General features: G+C 40.0%; 1 protein-coding gene across 1 annotated transcript in view; it reads left to right on the forward strand.

Annotated features, from left to right (window-relative positions):
- The window catches only part of UFL1 (UFM1 specific ligase 1), a 41,497-nt gene extending 25,534 nt beyond the window's left edge, over window positions 1-15,963 (forward strand). The window contains exons 11-19 of the mRNA XM_074948125.1: window positions 2,115-2,235; window positions 4,690-4,812; window positions 7,239-7,359; window positions 8,013-8,179; window positions 9,337-9,467; window positions 9,635-9,715; window positions 10,435-10,520; window positions 10,977-11,157; window positions 12,576-15,963. Coding sequence (XP_074804226.1) covers window positions 2,115-2,235; window positions 4,690-4,812; window positions 7,239-7,359; window positions 8,013-8,179; window positions 9,337-9,467; window positions 9,635-9,715; window positions 10,435-10,520; window positions 10,977-11,157; window positions 12,576-12,791 — 1,227 coding nt within the window. The 3' untranslated portion in view covers window positions 12,792-15,963. The remainder of the gene's footprint in view (window positions 1-2,114; window positions 2,236-4,689; window positions 4,813-7,238; window positions 7,360-8,012; window positions 8,180-9,336; window positions 9,468-9,634; window positions 9,716-10,434; window positions 10,521-10,976; window positions 11,158-12,575) is intronic.
- Window positions 15,964-21,529: the final 5,566 nt, after the last annotated feature.

The following is a 21,529-nucleotide window of genomic DNA, read 5'->3' on the forward strand; positions in this document are numbered from 1 at the left end:
AGGTTCTGCTCAATAACAATCCAAAGCAGTGCAGACTGATGCATGTTCATTTTCATCACCTGAGTCAGATGCCACCAGATTCTTCAATCTTGGGTCAAGTGCTGTAGCTATCTTTGCATTTTGTCAAATTTCAAGCGAAAGTGTTCTTAAAACGAACATTTGCTGTGTCATCAGCTGAGACTACTATAACATGAAATATATGGCAAAATGCAGGAGAAACAGAGCAGGAGACTTACAAGTCTCCCCCAAGGAGTTCCATCATAAATGTAATTAATGCATTATATTTTAACAAGAGTCATCAGCATGGACACGTGGAACCATGGCCGAAGCATGAAGAGCTATATGAATCTTTAGCACATCTGGCACATAAATATCTTGCAACGCCAGCTACAAAAGTGCCATGCAAATGCCTGTTCTCACTTTCAGGTGACGTAATTAAGAAGTGGTCATCGTTATCTCCCGTAAACGTAAACAAACTTGTTTCTCTTAGCGATTGGCTGCACAAGAAGTAGGACCGAGTGGACTTGTAGGATCTAAAGTTTTACATTGTTTTGTTTTTTGAGTGCAGTTATGTAACAAAAAATACTATATTTGTAAGTTGCACTTTCATGATAAAGAAATTGCACTACAGTACTTGTGTGAGGTGAATTGAAAAATACTATTTTATCATTTTACAGTGCAAATATTTGTAATCAAAAATAATATTAAGTGAGTACTGTACACTTGGTATTCTGTGTTGAAAATGAAATCAGTATATTTTAAAATGTCGAAAAACATCCAAAATATTTAATAAATTTCAATTAGTATTCTATTGTTTAACAGTGCGATTAATCGTGATTTTTTCAAGTGCGATTGGTTTTTTTGAGATAATCATGTGAGTTAACTGCAATTAATCAACAGCCCTAATTTTAAGTGACTTTTTGCCATGTTACTTCAACACTCTGGTTTGTTTAATAGAAAGTTTCACTTTATGAACAACTTCTTGTATTTTCCCATGCTATTTATTGACCAATTTTTAAAAAGTATGTATGTTCTCAGTTTTGCTTGTGTAAGCTCTTATTTTTCCATAAGCAATTTTAACCACACAGAGAAAAGCAAGAGTAAATTGAAACCCTTCCAGCCATCCTGATTTGTCCAGGACTATCCCCATATTCTTAAATCAGTCTGAGTAAAAGAGTCCCAAACAGTGTCCCAGCTCCTCTGTTGGACCAGCATATACTCCCTTCCCCCCATTAATCTTACTTCTGGGGGCCCTCCTTCCCAGCTGCTGGGCTGGATGGCTGCTTGTTCCCTCCACCCGCTCTCAGTGCCTTGGACTGCCGTCTGCTTTCACCAGTGTCTCTTATAGCAAATCTTAGAGCAGCTGGTGCCAAGCAGTATCAGATCCCCCATCTTAATGCAGTGGAAAGCAGGATACTAAACCGAGAGGGTTTAGAAGACCAGTTTTCCCATTGATCTTGTAACCACAAAAAGAGAAACCAGGGATTAGGGAGGCAGAGAAATGTCATGTGTTTTTTCCATGGTGTAAAGATGTGATGAGGAACCGGCCTCACCTATTAGGCAGATATAAAGAGTTCAGGATATTCATGTGCACTGTTACCTTAAATTCAGTAAAATGCGCACACACACAAACCTCTGGTGACTGAGACCCCCCCCCCCGTGAACCCCAGACTCTGTGGAGAGTTATGTTTTGGAAGATAATGTTGGTAATAGAATTAGGTTACAAAATTCAGTGCTGTAATTCTACCCAATCTATTTCAATAATTGTAGGTGACATACTTAAACACTGTTTAGGCTTCAGGATTTATGAAAATATTTGAGACGCGCACTGTCTTTGTTTCTTGACTGAATACATTACTGTAAAATAAATGTAATTTTTTACTCTATTTGTTTTACAGTTCTGTTGTTCATTGATTACCTTTGTCACATTAAGCTTGCAGGACAGGTTGTTGGGTTTGGAGGAGGAAAATAAGTGTCTTTTTCCTGTGCTGCATGTAGAACACATTCTGTGATTAAGACAATATGTTTTAAAATATCTAGACTGCATGAATGGTGCTTTATTAGTCACATTCTGCATTTATATTTTGAAATTAAATGAATTCTCTTCATTCCAGGAAATGAAAAATAACCCTGTTAATTTACTCACCGAAGAGGATCTGAAACAGGCTTCTATTTTAGAAAATTCATCTGCTAACAAAAAAGACAGAAAGGATGAAAGAAGGAAGAAAGCAACAGGTAAGGTACTCAGAATTATTTTTATTTATATAAAAGAGCACCTGTCTTCCCTTGGCTATACTTATTTATAAAAGTACTCCCATTTACAACTCCACCGGTTTCACCTAACCCTCTGACTGACGATAGTTAGTCAAAAAGTAAGCAATGAAAAATCCCCACCCCCACTCACCATCCTCCTCCTTCCTACTTTCCAAATGGCAGGGAAAATTGATGGGCTTTGCAGTGTACTCCAAAACTCATCAAATCCAGACCCTTTCAGATGAAGCTGGAGTGAGTTTTAAAGTCAGAGTCTATTATGCTGCTAGATCATAATTATTTGAAGGTTCACAAGGTTGTTGGTTTTTAATACGTTCTGGGCCAAATTCATACTGGGTCTAAGCATGCATAGTTCTATTTAGTAATAAAATTTCTTACAATAGATCTCAATTTGCTCCAGAATGTAAATATATATAAAATCCTTCTGAATCTTTACAGTTTTCAGTAATCTTTAATCAGGGTAAACATAATGCAATAAGTCCTAAAGACTTTAATAGGGTGATTCAGAAATTTTGTTTCAGTCCCTCAGTTTTGTGTTCTATTACAAGCAACAGAATCAAAATACTGATATATTTAGCTTAATTGGATACACAGTATAACCATATCTTTAAATAGAACATTAGTTTCTACTCTAAAGAGATCAGGACTGAGTTGGCATGGAAACCAAACTTATTCTCACCACAATAGACAGCAGATCTTTCTAGGGCATAGTTAAAGAGGAGCTTGAACTTTAATAGAACTGTCATAAATAGAATGACTTCCAGCCTTGCTGGTGTTTTACTCTTCATAAGCATAAACTATGTGTGTGTGTAAATATAGGCATGTGCATGCATACATACATAATATATCTTGCACCCTGGCAAATTGGCTTCAGTGATGTGGTGTTTTCTTTTTGGCCATTATGTAGCATGCATCACGATGACCCACATCACCATGGTTTAAGGTTCCAGATAGTGTTGTTACATGTACTGGAAATAATGACACATACTACTTATCACCTGTTTCGATGCTCTTAATGGTGGACAGTTTAATATGTATGAGAGTCTAAAATATATCCATGGTGTGTCTTTGCATCGAAACTGAAAACACAATAAAATAACATTAATGGTGGTTTTTTTACAGGTCCATTTAAAAAAAAAAAAAGGCTGAAAAACGTGCAGTGTTATAGTTCCTCTAACCAGGCTTTCATTGGATTTACAACCCATTCACCCTGTCATCTGTAAATTACAGCCTGCATGCTATCTTGTTTGTGCTCTCCACAGATCAGATCTTGGTTGCACATGTCAACAATATAAGCAGCTTGTTTTGTGTGCTGACCCACAGTGTGAAAGATAGGATGCAAATCATTAAAGAGCTTCTTTTAAAAAAGCTTTTTATCATTTCTGCTTATTGTACTGTTAATTAAACAACCGATTCCTGCTCAACTTAATTGAGTCACAGTTCAAATAAACCTACGAAAAGCCTGTTTTTTTTTTTTCTAGGAAGTTACAAGGTGCCAGGGCTTACCCAAGTATACAGCTGTTCCTAACCTACAGTTTAAGTATCACAGGTATCGCTACTATGGTCCCAGGACATGACTGAGCAGCAGGGCTAGGGAATTCATATTAAATAGCCAGCAAGTTGTACAGTACAAGCATTTGAATATTGCCTTTGTATGTATTTTGTTAAGCAATAATAGAATTAATCCATTGTTTAGCCACTTGAGAATGTAATTATTTTTACACTAAAATTTGAGGCCTAAGACTTCAAAGTTATTTCTTATATGGAATCCAAATATTACAGAGTGTAAAATTTTGCAAATGAAAGAAGCAGAAACAAGGGCAGAGGAACTTATACAGTGGAAAAGGACCATACTGAAAATTGAGGTGCTATCAGCAATTGGGTAAATGCTTATAGTGCAGGATTCTGTCCTCGTAATGTAGAGTATTCATGTTAATGACATGTTAAATACAACTGCAAAAATTTTGTTCAGTAGTTTAATGGTTCAGCAGCACTGACCTGAATTAATAAAAATCTTATTTTCAGCCATCAGGTTACCTTTCTTGTGTTTTGAGCAATGGTATCTGGTTTTGTCGTATATCAGGAACGGTTATTTTACTAATGTTGTTTACATGTTATATATAATCTGATATGCGGAGTAGTCACTTGTTTAGAAAATTCAGTTTATTTTAGTAATGAAGTGACAATTAATAAAAGTTGTGAATCAGTATGTTTCTTTGTTTTCATGTTCTTTAGTGACAGTTTGATTTTAAATAATCTGCAATATGTAATGTAGGTTCCATTCATGATAGGTTGATAAGATTATTTCACTAGTATCTTTAAGAGATAGTTTGGCTTCATTTGTTACCATAACTCTGGAAAAACATCACATTAAGGGACAATGCTTCTCTATGTACTAAACACATAATTTGTCACCAGAGGGCAGTGGAAGTGTGAGAGGAGGAGGTGGTGGAAATGCCAGAGAGATCAGGATTAAGAAAACTAAGAAGAAAGGAAGAAAGGATGCTGAGAGTGATGAGGAATCACAAGCAAGTAGCACAAGTTTGTAATTTTTGTTTTAGGCAGTATCTACTTACACTGGCGTGCTTTATCTTCTGGTTTTATAAGTCTTTCTGTGTTTCTCCCCATTATATGTGTTTATCTGCCCAGATAAAATATCAAAAGATACTAGTGTGTTGATCAGGTTAAATTGTATAAATGAAAATGTATCTCAATATAAATTGTGGTATTTCAATAAGCATTCATAGTGAACATTGTAAGCAACTCTTAAAGAAATCAAAGTAAAAGGAATTAGAGCAGAATTTTTACTAAATTCAGAAAAATATAGAAAATAAACAACCTTGATTTCAAGATGCAGATCATACTTAATCTTTAAATATCTGCTGAATAATGTATGATAAACCCAGCAATTCTTACCTAATTCCAAGGTTTAACTAGCTTAAATTAGGAAATCCTAGTGATGACTAGAAATAACTGATCTTTTTTCCCTTAAAAAGGAAAACCTCCAGCCAAAAGTTTTAACTTTGATTCAGTGACCTATAGTGGTTGCAACTGAAAAATGAGCACAGTTACAACACTTTTTTGTTTCAGAGTAACAGCCGTGTTAGTCTGTATTCGCAAAAAGAAAAGGAGTACTTGTGGCACCTTAGAGACTAACCAATTTATTTGAGCATGTTCTTTTCTAAATGAAGGGGGAAACTTGCTGTGCTATAAATGTTGGTAAATTCTAACTTTTTAAAGGTGACTGTTATAATTGAAATATGAATGAAAACAATCTCTCAGAAGTTTTATGGTTAATCCTGCTGATTCCTCTTGTATAAGTCTCTTGAATCCCTAACAGTAACTAAAAGCAATTTCAATAGATTTGGATAGTTCACATAAGTATGTTTATATTATAGCTGCTAGAATGCTTCTGTATCTGTGCCGCTATAGCCCCATAGTGTAGACACCTCTTCATCAGCAAAAGGGGTTTTTCTATCAATATAGTTAATCCACCTCTCCAAGAGACAATTAATGGAAGAATTTTTCCATCAACTTAGCTGCGTCTACACAGGGGGTTAGATCGACCTAAATACGGCACTCAGGGTGTGAAATTTTCATAGTCCTGAGTGACCTAGCTAGATCATTTTTAAATGTAGACCAGGCCATAGTGCAGAGGTGAACCACAAGTGGCTCTTTTACCATTAAAGTGCGGTTCGCAAGCCGCCTCCGCCCTTCCTCCCCCATTCTCCACCTACCAGACTGGGGTGGGGGCGGCGGGGAATGCTCAGGACCTCTGCCTTGCAGTGGGGTGGTGAGGTAGGAACTTCTGTCCAGCAGGAAGGAGGGTCTTGGGGCTTCAGGCCGCACCAGCTCTGGGCAGGTGTGCTCCGACTCTCGAACTTCTGAAGATTGTCATATGTGGCTCGGAGGGCCAGTAAGTTTTTCCACCCCTACCATAGTGCAGTAATTCTTCAGACTGCTCATTTACTGGGTGAAATACTATCAAGGTGGGTTTTTTAAGTATAAGCCTCCATAGTTTTCGTTTAAAATCAATCATTGCGTATATTAATATGTTGTAATAAATGTGTTGAGTTTAATAGCATTTGGTGAGTGCTGTTTGGCAAACTTTTATTTACTGAGCTCTTTTTCCGATGCTCAACCAGCTTGACTAACAGAAACCCCAATATAAATTCAAATCTAACCATTTCCTCACTTCCATGTCCTTAAAAAGTAGCTCCACCTCACCTGTTCATCCAACCTTGTCTTTTATTTCTTCATCACCTCTACCCCATCACTCTCAATGTTGCCATTCTTGATGCTTCATTTATTTTTCTTCTTCAAGCAGGTCTGCATCTCTCTTTATGTTGCACCTTACACATGAAATCCCTTTCCTACTCTGCTTCTCCAAGTCACTCTCTTGCACTCCTTTTAATCCCCCTGAAAACTCTTTTCTTCTGCAGTGTCCACAATTAAGGTAATGCTAAATTAAAAAGAAAAAATACAAAACCTCCAAAATATGTGAGAGTATAAGCGGAGTATCCATGTGATTGTATTGCTATAAACCCCCATTCCCTCCGTAATGGTTCTTGTACTCATTCATTGTGTTTTGAAATTTAGGTGAGAACCTGGCCTAAAGGGTGCTCTGTCATTTTATGTCTTGCTTTTGAGTGCTATAAACAAAAAATCTCTGCTCCAAGTAACAAATATGAGAAAAATCTAGAACTGACATTTTTATCTTTTTGTGGATAATTTATTAAATATACAGTAGTAGTTTTCAAGTCATCCGAACAGAAAAATCAGTCTTTTTATTTGTGAGAGAGTTGTAACTGCATCGGTAGCAAAAGTCATATGGCTTAGCATTCACTGCTAATCCATTTCATGTTAGGGGTTAGAGCTAGCTGACATTGCAATATCCTGTTCCACAGGGTATCTGTAACTAAAAACATCTCAATGTTCTGCCATTAAAATGCTCATGATCATTACAGGTAGGAATAAGCATCTGGAGATTCCTTTCATGTCACAGGAAGAGATTCAAGATGTTTTAAGGAGCCATATACAGGACTGCCCTGAAGAGCTTATTACAGAACTTGCCGAACATTTAATACGGTAAGTGCACTAATTTATCTTGGTAAAATTAGGTGTTTAATGATTCATTCTAAATGAATCTCCTCCTGCTTGCTTTGACTAGAAGAATAGTACTTTTGAGAGAGAGAGCGAGAGCAGAATTGTAGTGCTTGCTAGTTGGTGTGGCTCAGTCTAATATTGCAAACCTCCTGGTATATCAGAAATCTGTGCTGATACGACATTCTAGGAAATGCTGCTTCTGTACTGTGAGAATGACCTGAGAAAAACCCCATACCATTTTAAGTGCATCTTAACGGTCTTATCTGAAATCAGTTCAGTGACCATTTGGAACAGTTTATAAATAGCATCGTCACTGTACATCTTATACCCTTTTTTCCCCTCTTGTTTGGATTTAGGACAAGTTTTATAGGCCTGTGAAATTGAAAACATTGACAAGGACTTAACTATATCGTAACAAATTGTGTTGCTATAAATACCAGAAATACATAATATGTGTACATTTTAATAATCTATCATCACTTATGTGTTATTACTTTTAGATACACTTTTATCACATTCTGGAATGTACATGTGGAACAGGAGTATAACAACCTTCTCATTATTAATGAGAGTATTTGGATAAACCCTACTTTTTTAAATAGTTTTAAGATCTTCCTTTTTTTTCCTGTTCTGAGGTCCCTAACAAAGAGCTACCAGGAAGTGGTACGTTCAGTATTCGTGTCTTCAACCTCTTCTTCGTCTGGAGCTAGCAGGAGGCGGACCATCAAGGATTTGCAGGAAGAGGTTTCGAATTTGTACAATAATATCAGATTATTTGAAAAGGGAACAAAGCATTTTACAGGTACAACAAATATTTCCGTAAAAAAAAAAAATATATGAACACCTCAGTACTAGAAAGGTGATGACATTTGAATAAATTAAGAAAAGAGTGACAAATTATTAAGGATGAAAAACTATGCTGTCATTGAGTAGAGTCTGTTTTAGCTAAATCTAGTTGTATTTAAATGATGTAAATGCCAAGGAGGGAGTGGAATTACAGTGGTACTGTAAGGATGTAATATGTATCTATGGGAAGATGAGGATGAAACTAAGAACCGGGAAATTATGCTGAATATGAGGAAAAGTATCCTGATTGTGACATTTGTTTGATTATGGAATAGTCTCCAAAGTGAAGTAGCAGAACCCTCATCACTTGAATCACTTAAAACATGGATGAACAAATCACTAGGCAATATACTGTAGTCAACACTTCTCAAATTTCTTCACATTATGGACAACATCTTAATTTAGAGGGTCTCCCTTGCCATTCACACTTGCATAGCATCACTGTGGCAACTACAGTTCTTGCTTACATGTAAAAAGTAGCATTAGAGGAAACATGAAATATTTCTAACTGTCTCTAAAGCAGTAAGTTGTCTGCCTTTGTAACATATATTAATCATACTGTCTCTTTTTGCCTTTCATTACATTTACCCGTAGTATCTGTTCCTCTTCATCCTGCATGTGTCTCTCTGCACCTCCTTCCTGCGCTTTCTGTTTAGTTCTCCGAAGGTGCTGCCTCTTTGCCTTGTCCCTGGAACCCTGCTGCTTTAGTCCCTTTTCTCCTGCTCTTTGGGATAGTTCTCTCGTGCAGTGGCTGGCAGCTCCAGTCTCATTTGTGGTTCAGGAGCTGTCCTCAGGCACCAGTTTCTTCTCCTCCTTCTGTAGCTGCATCCCCTAGTAGTATCAGCTGCTCTGACTCCTCCATTCCAGTTGCATTTTTCAGGCCTCCAGGCTCATGCTTGCCGTGAGGAACATTGGATCCCTATAGAAGCAGCTGGAAACAAGGAGAGCTTGCACCACATGTCCAGCTACCTTTCTGTGGACCACCGGTAGTCCTTAGCCCACTGCATGGGAGCCACTGCTGTAGGGAAATCTGAACTGTCATGTGGGTGGATTAGACAACATAATAAGTTACTTTCTTACTCTGCTTTTACTTACAGAAATTATATTTTACAGATGAAACACAAACTAATCTTGCCAAACACATGCTGAAGACCGTTTGTACAGACATCACAAATCTTATTTTCAACTTCCTTGCTGCCGATGTAATGATGGCAGCAGAAGATTGTACTGCCATTACAAGTGAGGTATGTAGATACCACTCTTATTCCTCTTTAAGGCAGTTTCATTTTAATAATTGCAATATTAATACTCTTTCCTAACTCTTTGTAACAGCTTTTCAGTTATAAAGTATTGACATGAAGATAAACCTGAAATTTATTTGTAAAACAATATTACGGTTTTTTTCCAATAGGTCAGGAAAAAGATTTTAGGTAAATTACCTGAAGAAACCAGAGGTCCTTTAACTAAGCTACATACTTCTCTGAATGGCAAGGTAAATTTCTCCAAAAACTTCCAGAGTTCTGATTATCCATTCTACTAATGTAATGCTAGTTAAAGATTCTGATAGATGATTACTGTTGCTGGGAAGGCTGCATACAAATATCCTCAATCTGAATTCTTGTAAATCAATAAGAATAAGTAAATCTTCATCCCATAAACATTTTTAAGGGGCTAGAGGGTAATCTCAATTTATCATGTTGGCAGTAGACATAAAAATGCAGTTTCTTAACCTTTATTTAGAACACTTAATATTTCATGTATTCTCCCCTTAAAATTCTTGAGCCCTTACCTCTATAGGCATTTAGCCATCATAATCATTAAATTGTGGACTATAGCAGCTGTAAAACAAAACTGGAAAGAACCAGTTACTGCCTAATGTTTTCTTAAGAAAAGTAGATAATATTGCAATACCTTGTAGAAGATATCCTATTGTATACTTTTTTCCACAGTGTATTAGCATTAGAAATGGATTGCATTCAGTTACTTAATTTTATACCGTTTACTATTTAAATATATAAACTTTTTTTAAAGGTTTAGTAAAATTTTATTTTAAACAGAATCCTTTCCCCTGTCTTATATTGTTGATTATTTTACATCTCTATGATCTGAATGCAATAATTTTGAACAGGGAAAAACGATGTGCTATAAACTAGGGGTTTTAGCCACTAGCACAAATTAAGTGTCTATACCTGGGTCTAATTTTTTTTATAGAGTTTAGAAGACTTTCTTTTGTGCCTTGATTCTTCAGCAGATGCTTGTGATATCATGGTGAAAAAAGGGGACAAAAAGAAGGAAAGGTAACTTTTTTAAATTGTATAGCATTATATCTGCACACATTTTAGATAATTAACTTGGTAGCAGTGGAACATGTAGGTAAATAAAGGGTGGAGGGGGAGATAAATTCAGGGGTCTTCTTTTTAGACAAAGTTTAGGCATCTTTCCAAACATCAGATATTTAATTTGCAGAGAGCATACCAAGTTTGAAGCTAATTTTTCTGATAGTGGAGATGGCTGCTTTATATAATTTTTTACAGAGATGTAATTTTAAAAGTTCAGGATGGCATTTTTCAAGAGCTTTGAGCTTGGCCTATGGCGAGCACTTCTGAAAATGCCACCCATTAATACTAAGAATCAGTCTGTTGGGAGGAAAAAAGTTAATATCCATCAAATCTAAATACATATTATAAATTCCAACCAGATAAAGAACAAAATAGAAAAAAAATGTTTTCTCTATGCACTTTTTGTTTTCTTAGGCAAATTCTGTTTCAGCATAGACAGGCTCTGATTGAACAGCTGAAAGTTACAGAAGATCCAGCTCTTGTTTTACACCTGACATCGATCCTGTTGTTTCAGTTTTCAACACAGTGCATGCTTCATGCACCAGGAAGATGTGTACCACAAATCATTACTTTCCTAACTACTAAGATCCCAGAGGTATTTTACTTATGAAATAGCATCCTGTAGTGTCTGACTGTTTTAAGGAAAGCATGTAACAGTCCAGCACTGAATAGTTCTAGGTATAGAATATAAAGTTATAGAATCTATAGGCATAGAATAGAAAACATATAAATATATAGATATAAAATATCTATAGGTGTAGAATATAAAAGTTCTCTCTATTTTATCTGACTCAGTCTGTTTATTGGCGTTAGCACTCTAGCACAGGGATCAGCAACCTTTGGCACGCGGCCCGCCAGGGTAAGCCCCCTGGCGAGCCAGGCTGGTTTACCTGCCGCGTCCGCAGATTCGGCCAATCGCGGCTCCCACTGGCCGCAGTTTGCCATTCCAGGCCAATGTGGGCTGCGGGAAGCAGCAGCCAGCATGTCCCTCGGCCCGCGCCGCTTCCCGCAGCCCCCATTGGCCTGGAACAGTGAACTGCGGCCAGTGGGAGCCGCGATTGGCCGAACCTGCGGACGCGGTAGGTAAACAAACTGGCCCGGCCCGTCAGGGGGCTTATCCTGGCGGGCCACGTGCCAAAGGTTGCCGATCCCTGCTCTAGCACTTCCATGTGGCTTCATCTGTCACACGTCATCTGTAAATTATAGTGATCTGTGGGGATGATTCAGAGCTATGAGGTGTCTCTATGTCCAACTCTTGATTTGTAGTTTAAAGGTTGTAATTTCACTGAGCCGTTGATGGGATCGTTCCATGGGATCAACAACGTAAATGTTCACCAGAGACTACAGCAGGGATGGGCAAACTTTTGGCACAAGGGCCATATCTGGGTATGGAAATGGTATGGGAGGCCATGAATGCTCATGAAATTGGGGGTTGGGCGCAGGAGGGGGTGCGGGCTCTGGGGTGCAGGAGGGTGGGACTGAGGGGTTCGGCGGGACATACCACTGCTTCTGGGAGCCGCGAGGAGCAACCCCTGGAGCTTGAGGGGTAGATGAAAACCTCTGAAAGGCTGGATGTGGCCCTCGAGCCGTAGTTTGCCCACCCCGGTCTGCAGGTATCTGCAAACTTTATTGGATTCATCTTCCAAGGGCGGATCATTGAACAGGTCCTCATTCTCTAACCGTTACCTCTCCCCAAAGAAGTGAGAGTAAATCCTGACTTCTTTCAATTAAATTTTAAAGAAAATCCAAGGTATACCCAAAAATGTGCTTCAAACTGCTGTTAATCACCACATAGCACTCCCTCCTCCAGTGGCTAAACATGCTGTTTCTGTAGTATAGATGCCTGTTCATTACTACAGACATTTAATTTTTGATATGCTATAAAATATTCATGTGACAATTTCGATTGTAAAATGTCTTGATGGAAAAATATTGGCTGACTTTAATCTCACAGAGTCAGCTGTGCTCCTTTAAATAACCTTAACCCATTTCTTTAATATTTTCCCCCCTCAGGATCAACATTCTCTTCTGGTCAAATACCAGGGATTAGTGGTGAAACAGTTGATCAGTCAGAATTATAAGATTGGACAAGGGGATGATGACACAGTGGATGATAACCTAGGGGAGAAAGAAAGTGCAGCCACTATTCGAAAAGAACTCCAAGAAATCACCGCCTCTCTCAAAGATCTTGTTCTCAGACCCAGAAAATCTTCTGTAACAGAGGAGTGAAGGTCTAATTAAATTTAAATCCAGGGAACAGGCAGAATATTTTTTTCTGAAAGGAGAAAGAAGTTCACTGTGTTGGGGTCGTGGAGAATGGTTGAGATAGCCTTGGCTTCCAAAACTTTGCATATAGAATTGCAGCCTGAAGGATAACAGGCAGTGGTGGATACGAATTTCGTTTTATGTTCTTTTAAAAAAAAAATATTACCATAGTGCATGCATTGTTACAGAAGACATTAGTAGCAACACTTACATTGGCTATGTAATTAAAATTCTAAGATGGAGGCTTTATGTAGTATCTCAGGAAATATTTCCTCTTTGAAATGGTTAAGAATTCTTATACGTATATCCATAAGTTTATAATTTGCTTTTCAGTTATGAATTCTCCCCCCCCCCTTTTTTTTATCTGTATAGTAATTATCAAAATGTAAATGTTTGTCTGGATTCCATAGCTACATTTTTAAATGAAGGTTATAGGTATGTAATAGCATGAAATAAGAGGTCATCTTTACTTTTTTGATCTCATGAGGTGAAACTTTTTCAGGAGCGCATATCCTCCCTCCCTCTTCACCCCCCAGCAGTGCAGAGGTTGAAAATAAAATGGTCAGGCACACCTGCACAAAATAGTAAAAATATCTGATCAGTTCAAGTAAGGTTATTAACCAAGGAGGTTATGGTGCTGAATTAAGGATGAATTTCTAGAACCTTTTTCAATGAATTCCAGTGAATTCTGTGCACGCTATTATTTTTCATTTCATGTCCCTTAGCTAATGATTTGTCATAAAACTGTTAAGGGATGCAAGTGACCTGCATTGGGTTTTTGTTGGTTGGGTTTTTTTGAGGGAGTGAGGTGGGGGATTTCTATAGTTAGTATACAAGTTAGCTTGTTCATTTAACTGAAGGGCACTCTTACTACAACACAGTTTCAGATATGATTCCTAGAGAGGTTTCTTAAGGAGCAAACATCCCTTATATATGCCATTTTTATTCGAGAGAGTTTGGTTCAGAATTCTGTTCACTTTACAGTATGTTTCTTAAAAGAAATTCTGAAAATGTTAACCATTTTGGATATCTGCTACAGTGTTTTTTCTAGTGTTAACCTATTCCCAGAGGTATTTGATATTATTTAGCAATATTTTTGTCATGTCCATTGTAATTTACATCATCATTTATACATGGGGTGTATTATATGTCTTAGAGAAAATGTGTAAAGTATGCCAACTAGAATCCTTTCAATATTCGTTAATTACATAATTTTTGTGTGTCTGTTGTATATTTTATTTGTTTTGGAGCCAGTGCAATTTTAATTTATCAGATCAGTTTCAGCTTGTTATTACTGGAGTATGCAATGATTATATATACTTGTAATGTTACCTAGTTGCTTGCATAAAATCAAGTCTGAATAGCAAGGTAATAGACATTGCTGTCCAGTGAAAATAATAGTTCTAAGTAATCTCTTGTCAAAACTGTTTTGGCACTGAGAAAAACCTACTGTAGGGATGTTACCAAGTGGCATTGTCTGTTAAATTCCTGCAGGTCGTGTGCAGTGGTGTACACTGGGTGGAAGTCAACCAAAAATGTCCCAAAAACTGTAATTGCAACAAAAGAAAGGTGACTTGAGATTTGAGCTTTTGTCCCACTGCATTTAGGCTTGTTTTTAGAATGGAGTTTAAAAAACAGAATCACGTATACAAAATCACTAAATTACTGTACTAAAATTCAATAATACCTTTGCAAAACAGCAGTGATTCTGTACAAACCATAATACAAAAGAGTAGCTCTACTCTCTGCCCCCCACACTTAGAGGCAGAGACAGTTGTGTCCATCATCCTAGCTGGAAGCCCCCATGCAACCATGTCACCTGAAAAGAAGGGCCAGAGAAAAGCAAAAGGGGAAAATATTCTGACTGCTTTAACTTTGTTTAAAAAAAAAAAAAATGGTTTGCTTACAGTAAACCTACTTAGTCTCTTATTGAATCAAAATAATTCTAATTTTCCTATATTAAATCTCCACACTTTTAAATGGCATTGATTTTGTAAATAATACTCTACAGTCTGATCTTCTTTATGCAAATATAATTATTTTAATAAAGTTAATGATTAAGTGGATAAAATAGTTTCTGCTGTTGACTTAACCACTGATATATTGATTGGATTTGCACTTGTTGCTTAAAGTGCAGTTGTTAATGTGCTCCATTTGATTTGTTATACTTGCAATTTTGAGTGCTTCTCTTTTGCTTAACACTGTTTATAAGTCTCCTACATAATGCAACAGATTTTTTAAATTACAGGCCACATGATGAGAATAATACAACATTATTTAAAAAGGCTAGGAAAGAAGTACTAACACTCTAGTAGTGGTCTTTTCCTGGAATGTTCAGTGGCTAATTTCAGCATGAGTAACCTTCACCAGTGTATCCATGCCAGAAAAAACAAGTATTGGCTGGCTGGATGTCAAGTGCAGAGGTTAACATTCCTAGTTAAAGGTGTCTTAATTATGAGAGAGAGAAATGGAATATTGTTTCCCCAAACACTTTGCTAATTTTTTTCCTATGTATGACAGACTTAGGAAAGGATTCCTATTCGTCTTAGGCCTCTTATCCTAATGATCAGATGTTCAGTTCACAAAGTAAGGCTGCCTGTTTCTTTTTCAGATAAATGTACATTGTAGCTTCATTTAAATTACTCTGTAGAAAAGGGCTGGAAAGCAGCATTACTGTGGCCAAACTTGCCCCCTCATTCCACTCACTAACAATACAGTGCTCCATAAAATTCTTGTATATAGTCTCTTCCAAAGTTTCTTTAAAAAAAGAAAGTGTGCGATTACTCAGGGTAACTCTTGAGGTTAGCCTTTGACAAGTGGTGGCATTTGAAGACTATTGTAATATGTTGTGTACTCACAACTTAAATGACTTGCACGAGTGCAGTCTAAGATTGGTGGTGCAATCTAACAGCGGCTGTCCGGAGTTTCTGATAGGTATTTACAACTTCTGTTAAAGCTTTCTGTATACCTTTTGGTTAATGTTTTAAATGGCTTCATGTTTTTGATCATAACATTTTCTGCACAGTAAGGGTCTGTGGGAGCTGTAGACTTTTTGAAGGAAGTTTACTCCTGTCATGGAAAGCATGGTTGTAACAAACATACAAGTGATGGTCATCTGAAGTTTTGGGATTATTAAAATGCTTATTGTGAGAGCAGAAATCTTTCTCTCTGATATTTTAAATAACTGCTCATTTTTTGTAAGTGTAATTTGAAGAATACATTCAAAAAGGCCAAAGATCAATGTAGTAGTGAAATGGGATTTTAAATTTATTTTTATGAATTATCAGGGATTTAAACCTTGGTTAAAAAGAGAAATTTGAGTGAACTGACCTGAGCGAAATGAAAGTGGGGGGAAGAGAGCTCTTCAAGAGGCTCATGTTAGTGACAAACACCATGCTGATATTAGTGAGGGTAGAAGTGGAAGTTAAGGTCAAATCAGGGTGGTCTGGTTACACCTGTGAAGTAGGTTGCTTTGAAGGGCTATGTGTGGCAATAGCTCATTTTGGGTTCCGAGGAAAGGGCAGCTGGCTTTTAATCTCCATATTATCCTCCAATTCAGTGGTCTCCAAACGTTTTTGATCGCACATCCCCAGGAAAAAAAAAGATTGCCGCAGGCGTGCCGCCGAAGAAAAGAAAAGGGAGGGGCTGCTCTGTAGAAGAGCCGCCGCAGGCACGCTCCTGCTGCCGCTGCACAATCAAAGGTAGAAGAGCTGCCGGTGGCATGCCGGCGACACTCCTCCTGCTGCGCACCCCCAGGGATCGTCTTGCACGCACCCCACTTTGGAGACCACTGCTCTAATTAACCCCTTATTAGTGAAGGTTTTCACTTTGCTTTAAATGCTTAAAGCAAATCTGGCAGGTTATACAGACATAGTATCCATTCTGTAAGTTCCTTCTGAGAATCGGGGAAGAACACTTCCATTTGAAGTTTGGAGAAGGTAACATGCAGGGGAAAGTGAGCATATATTTCATACTTTCCCTGAAAAGAACATACTGCTTGTGTAATTTGATGTGCATACCACACAGAAGGTGGCAAGTCCACGTGGTATGGGCTTTAACCAGGCCACAGCTTTGAGTCAAATTACATCCAAGCTTCCTGTCAGGGGATAGCCCAGGGGTCTGTTGCCAATTATTGGGGTGTTTGCACCACAGGGGAGCCAATCTGCGGTTTTCTGGGCACCTCCACCCCCCCCCCCCACTAACATTCCTCCCCCTTTTGTGAGTTGAGGCGAGAGGGGACCTTGACGCCCACCAGCACCACTATAGCAGGGTACTCCCCCCAGGATAGTGTCCTAGCCCCTGATTCACATTTGATCCCGAGGATGTTAGATACATCTTGTAAGGAGATGCCCTTGGGGTGCCCATTGTTTTACCTTTTGGTATCTGGAGCCTAGATCAGCCAGTTCCTGCACTGAGCACTTGCGACAAGGAGAGGGCAGCATGAGGTTGGCTGCCTCCACTCCATCCCTATATGGGCTACCAAGGAGTTCATCCAGCCCGACACCGAGATTATCCAGGAAAAAGTTGGCACCTATATGAGTTGCACCTTAATCTGTAAAGCCACCATTTGATGAACTGGTGGCTGAAGGACCGGCAGCTGGAGGAGCCCAGGCGTTGGGTGCCCTCCCATCCCACACCTGCAGACACCCAGCATCTTCTGTGATCCCACATTCATGCCCCCCTTGTGCTTCTCCTCAGGCCTGACCCTGGAGCCCCTACCATCGCTCCCATCAGTACTGCCCACCTGAGATCAGGTGGCCATACTAGGGGGAGTCTGCTGAACCCCAAACACATGCAGAGGGGGTTAGAATCATAGAATCATAGAATATCAGGGTTGGAAGGGACCCCAGAAGGTCATCTAGTCCAACCCCCTGCTCGAAGCAGGACCAATTCCCAGTTAAATCATCCCAGCCAGGGCTTTGTCAAGCCTGACCTTAAAAACCTCTAAGGAAGGAGATTCTACCACCTCCCGAGGTAACGCATTCCAGTGTTTCACCACCCTCTTAGTGAAAAAGTTTTTCCTAATATCCAATCTAAACCTCCCCCATTGCAACTTGAGACCATTACTCCTCGTTCTGTCATCTGCTACCATTGAGAACAGTCTAGAGCCATCCTCTTTGGAACCCCCTTTCAGGTAGTTGAAAGCAGCTATCAAATCCCCCCTCATTCTTCTCTTCCGCAGACTAAACAATCCCAGCTCCCTCAGCCTCTCCTCATAAGTCATGTGCTCTAGACCCCTAATCATTTTTGTTGCCCTTCGCTGGACTCTCTCCAATTTATCCACATCCTTCTTGTAGTGTGGGGCCCAAAACTGGACACAGTACTCCAGATGAGGCCTCACCAGTGTCGAATAGAGGGGAACGATCACATCCCTCGATCTGCTCGCTATGCCCCTACTTATACATCCCAAAATGCCATTGGCCTTCTTGGCAACAAGGGCACACTGTTGACTCATATCCAGCTTCTCGTCCACTGTCACCCCTAGGTCCTTTTCCGCAGAACTGCTGCCTAGCCATTCGGTCCCTAGTCTGTAGCGGTGCATTGGATTCTTCCATCCTAAGTGCAGGACCCTGCACTTATCCTTATTGAACCTCATCAGATTTCTTTTGGCCCAATCCTCCAATTTGTCTAGGTCCTTCTGTATCCTATCCCTCCACTCCAGCGTATCTACCACTCCTCCCAGTTTAGTATCATCTGCAAATTTGCTGAGAGTGCAATCCACACCATCCTCCAGATCATTTATGAAGATATTGAACAAAACCGGCCCCAGGACCGACCCCTGGGGCACTCCACTTGACACCGGCTGCCAACTAGACATGGAGCCATTGATCACTACCCGTTGAGCCCGACAATCTAGCCAGCTTTCTACCCACCTTATAGTGCATTCATCTAGCCCATACTTCCTTAACTTGCTGACAAGAATACTGTGGGAGACCGTGTCAAAAGCTTTGCTAAAGTCAAGAAACAATACATCCACTGCTTTCCCTTCATCCACAGAACCAGTAATCTCATCATAAAAGGCGATTAGATTAGTCAGGCATGACCTTCCCTTGGTGAATCCATGCTGACTGTTCCTGATCACTTTCCTCTCATGCAAGTGCTTCAGGATTGATTCTTTGAGGACCTGCTCCATGATTTTTCCAGGGACTGAGGTGAGGCTGACCGGCCTGTAGTTCCCAGGATCCTCCTTCTTCCCTTTTTTAAAGATTGGCACTACATTAGCCTTTTTCCAGTCATCCGGGACTTCCCCCGTTCGCCACGAGTTTTCAAAGATAATGGCCAAGGGCTCTGCAATCACAGCCGCCAATTCCTTCAGCACTCTCGGATGTAACTCGTCCGGCCCCATGGACTTGTGCACGTCCAGCTTTTCTAAATAGTCCCTAACCACCTCTATCTCCACAGAGGGCTGGCCATCTTTTCCCCATTCTGTGATGCCCAGCGCAGCAGTCTGGGAGCTGACCTTGTTAGTGAAAACAGAGGCAAAAAAAGCATTGAGTACATTAGCTTTTTCCACATCCTCTGTCACTAGGTTGCCTCCCTCATTCAGTAAGGGGCCCACACTTTCCTTGGCTTTCTTCTTGTTGCCAACATACCTGAAGAAACCCTTCTTGTTACTCTTGACATCTCTTGCTAGCTGCAGCTCCAGGTGCGATTTGGCCCTCCTTATATCTTTCCTACATGCCCGAGCAATATTTTTATACTCTTCCCTGGTCATATGTCCAACCTTCCACTTCTTGTAAGCTTCTTTTTTATGTTTAAGATCCGCTAGGATTTCACCATTAAGCCAAGCTGGTCGCTTGCCATGTTTACTATTCTTTCGACTCATTGGGATGGTTTGTCCCTGTAACCTCAACAGGGATTCCTTGAAATACAGCCAGCTCTCCTGGACTCCCTTCCCCTTCATGTTAGTCCCCCAGGGGATCCTGGCCATCTGTTCCCTGAGGGAGTCGAAGTCTGCTTTCCTGAAGTCCAGGGTCCGTATCCTGCTGCTTACCTTTCTTCCCTGCGTCAGGATCCTGAACTCAACCAACTCATGGTCACTGCCTCCCAGATTCCCATCCACTTTTGCTTCCCCCACTAATTCTACCCGGTTTGTGAGCAGCAGGTCAAGAAAAGCGCCCCCCCTAGTTGGCTCCCCTAGCACTTGCGCCAGGAAATTGTCCCCTACGCTTTCCAAAAACTTCCTGGATTGTCTATGCACCGCTGTATTGCTCTCCCAGCAGATATCAGGAAAATTAAAGTCACCCATGAGAATCAGGGCATGCGATCTAGTAGCTTCCGTGAGTTGCCGGAAGAAAGCCTCATCCACCTCATCCCCCTGGTCCGGTGGTCTATAGCAGACTCCCACCACTACATCACTCTTGTTGCACACACTTCTAAACTTAATCCAGAGACACTCAGGTTTTTCCACAGTTTCGTACCGGAGCTCTGAACAGTCATACTGCTCCCTTACATACAGTGCTACTCCCCCACCTTTTCTGCCCTGCCTGTCCTTCCTGAACAGTTTATAACCATCCATGACTGTACTCCAGTCATGTGAGTTATCCCACCAAGTCTCTGTTATTCCAATCACGTCATAGTTCCTTGACATCACCAGGACCTCCAGTTCTCCCTGCTTGTTTCCAAGGCTTTGTGCATTTGTATATAAGCACTTGAGATAACCTGTTGATCGCCCCTCATTCCCAGTATGAGGCAGGAGCCCTCCCCTCACAGACATTCCTGCCTGTGCTTCCTCCCGGTATCCCGCTTTCCCACTTACCTCAGGGCTTTGGTCTCCTTCCCCCGGTGAACCTAGTTTAAAGCCCTCCTCACTAGGTTAGCCAGCCTGCTGGCAAAGATGCTCTTCCCTCTCTTCGTAAGATGGAGCCCAAACACTGGAGCTCTTCCGGTGGGCCCTAACTGTTCATGACTTCACCCTGTTGTGCCTGACCATTGTTTTACAGTACTCCAAGCTGATCTAAAATGGACTGCATCAGCACGACAGGACAAGCTAAATACAGCTAATGACTCAGATAACTAATAGGAGAGAACTTAATTTCACCAGAGTCAATGAGACACCATATGTTTTCACAGATTTAATAAAGCAGTCAGTCACCGAGCAATGGACCTGATAAAAATCCTGGCAGTAGTGATCAAGAGAATGATTAAAGAGTTTAACTAATTGAAATGAATTAGGCATAGATCACCTAGAGAATTTATTGCCTGGAATTGGCAAATTTTACCAAAGTCTTCTGACTGCCTAGTACAAATAGCCAACGTAATATGTATCTAAACAGAGTAACAGAATTCTTTCTTTTGTCAATGACATAAACAGCGCTTCTGTCCACTTGATATGCAAGGCTTGATTCAGCACTGAAATATGTTGGTTGCTGGTGGTGTAATCCCGGGAATATAATGGTGGAAAGTCAGCATTGCCTTGGGTCTGCAGTGGCTCAAGCCACAACCAGCCATTCTTGTTTTAAGTTGCTTAATTTCAGCCTATAGTTTCAACTGGATATAATAATTCACTGAAGGCCTGCACAAGGCCCTATGCAATGAGTAAGCTGTTCTGTAGTCCCATGTGGTGGATAGAGTTACCATAGCTCAAGCACTGGAGAGGTTACCTCTGCTCCAATTCTAATGAGGCCAGGACTGAGATGAGCCTTGGGAGAGGTCCAGAGAGAAGCCATTCACTTCCACTGATGTGGATCCAGTCGCCAGGA

The sequence above is a fragment of the Natator depressus genome, chromosome 3 (assembly GCF_965152275.1).
Source record: "Natator depressus isolate rNatDep1 chromosome 3, rNatDep2.hap1, whole genome shotgun sequence".
Taxonomy (NCBI): Eukaryota; Metazoa; Chordata; order Testudines; family Cheloniidae; genus Natator; species Natator depressus.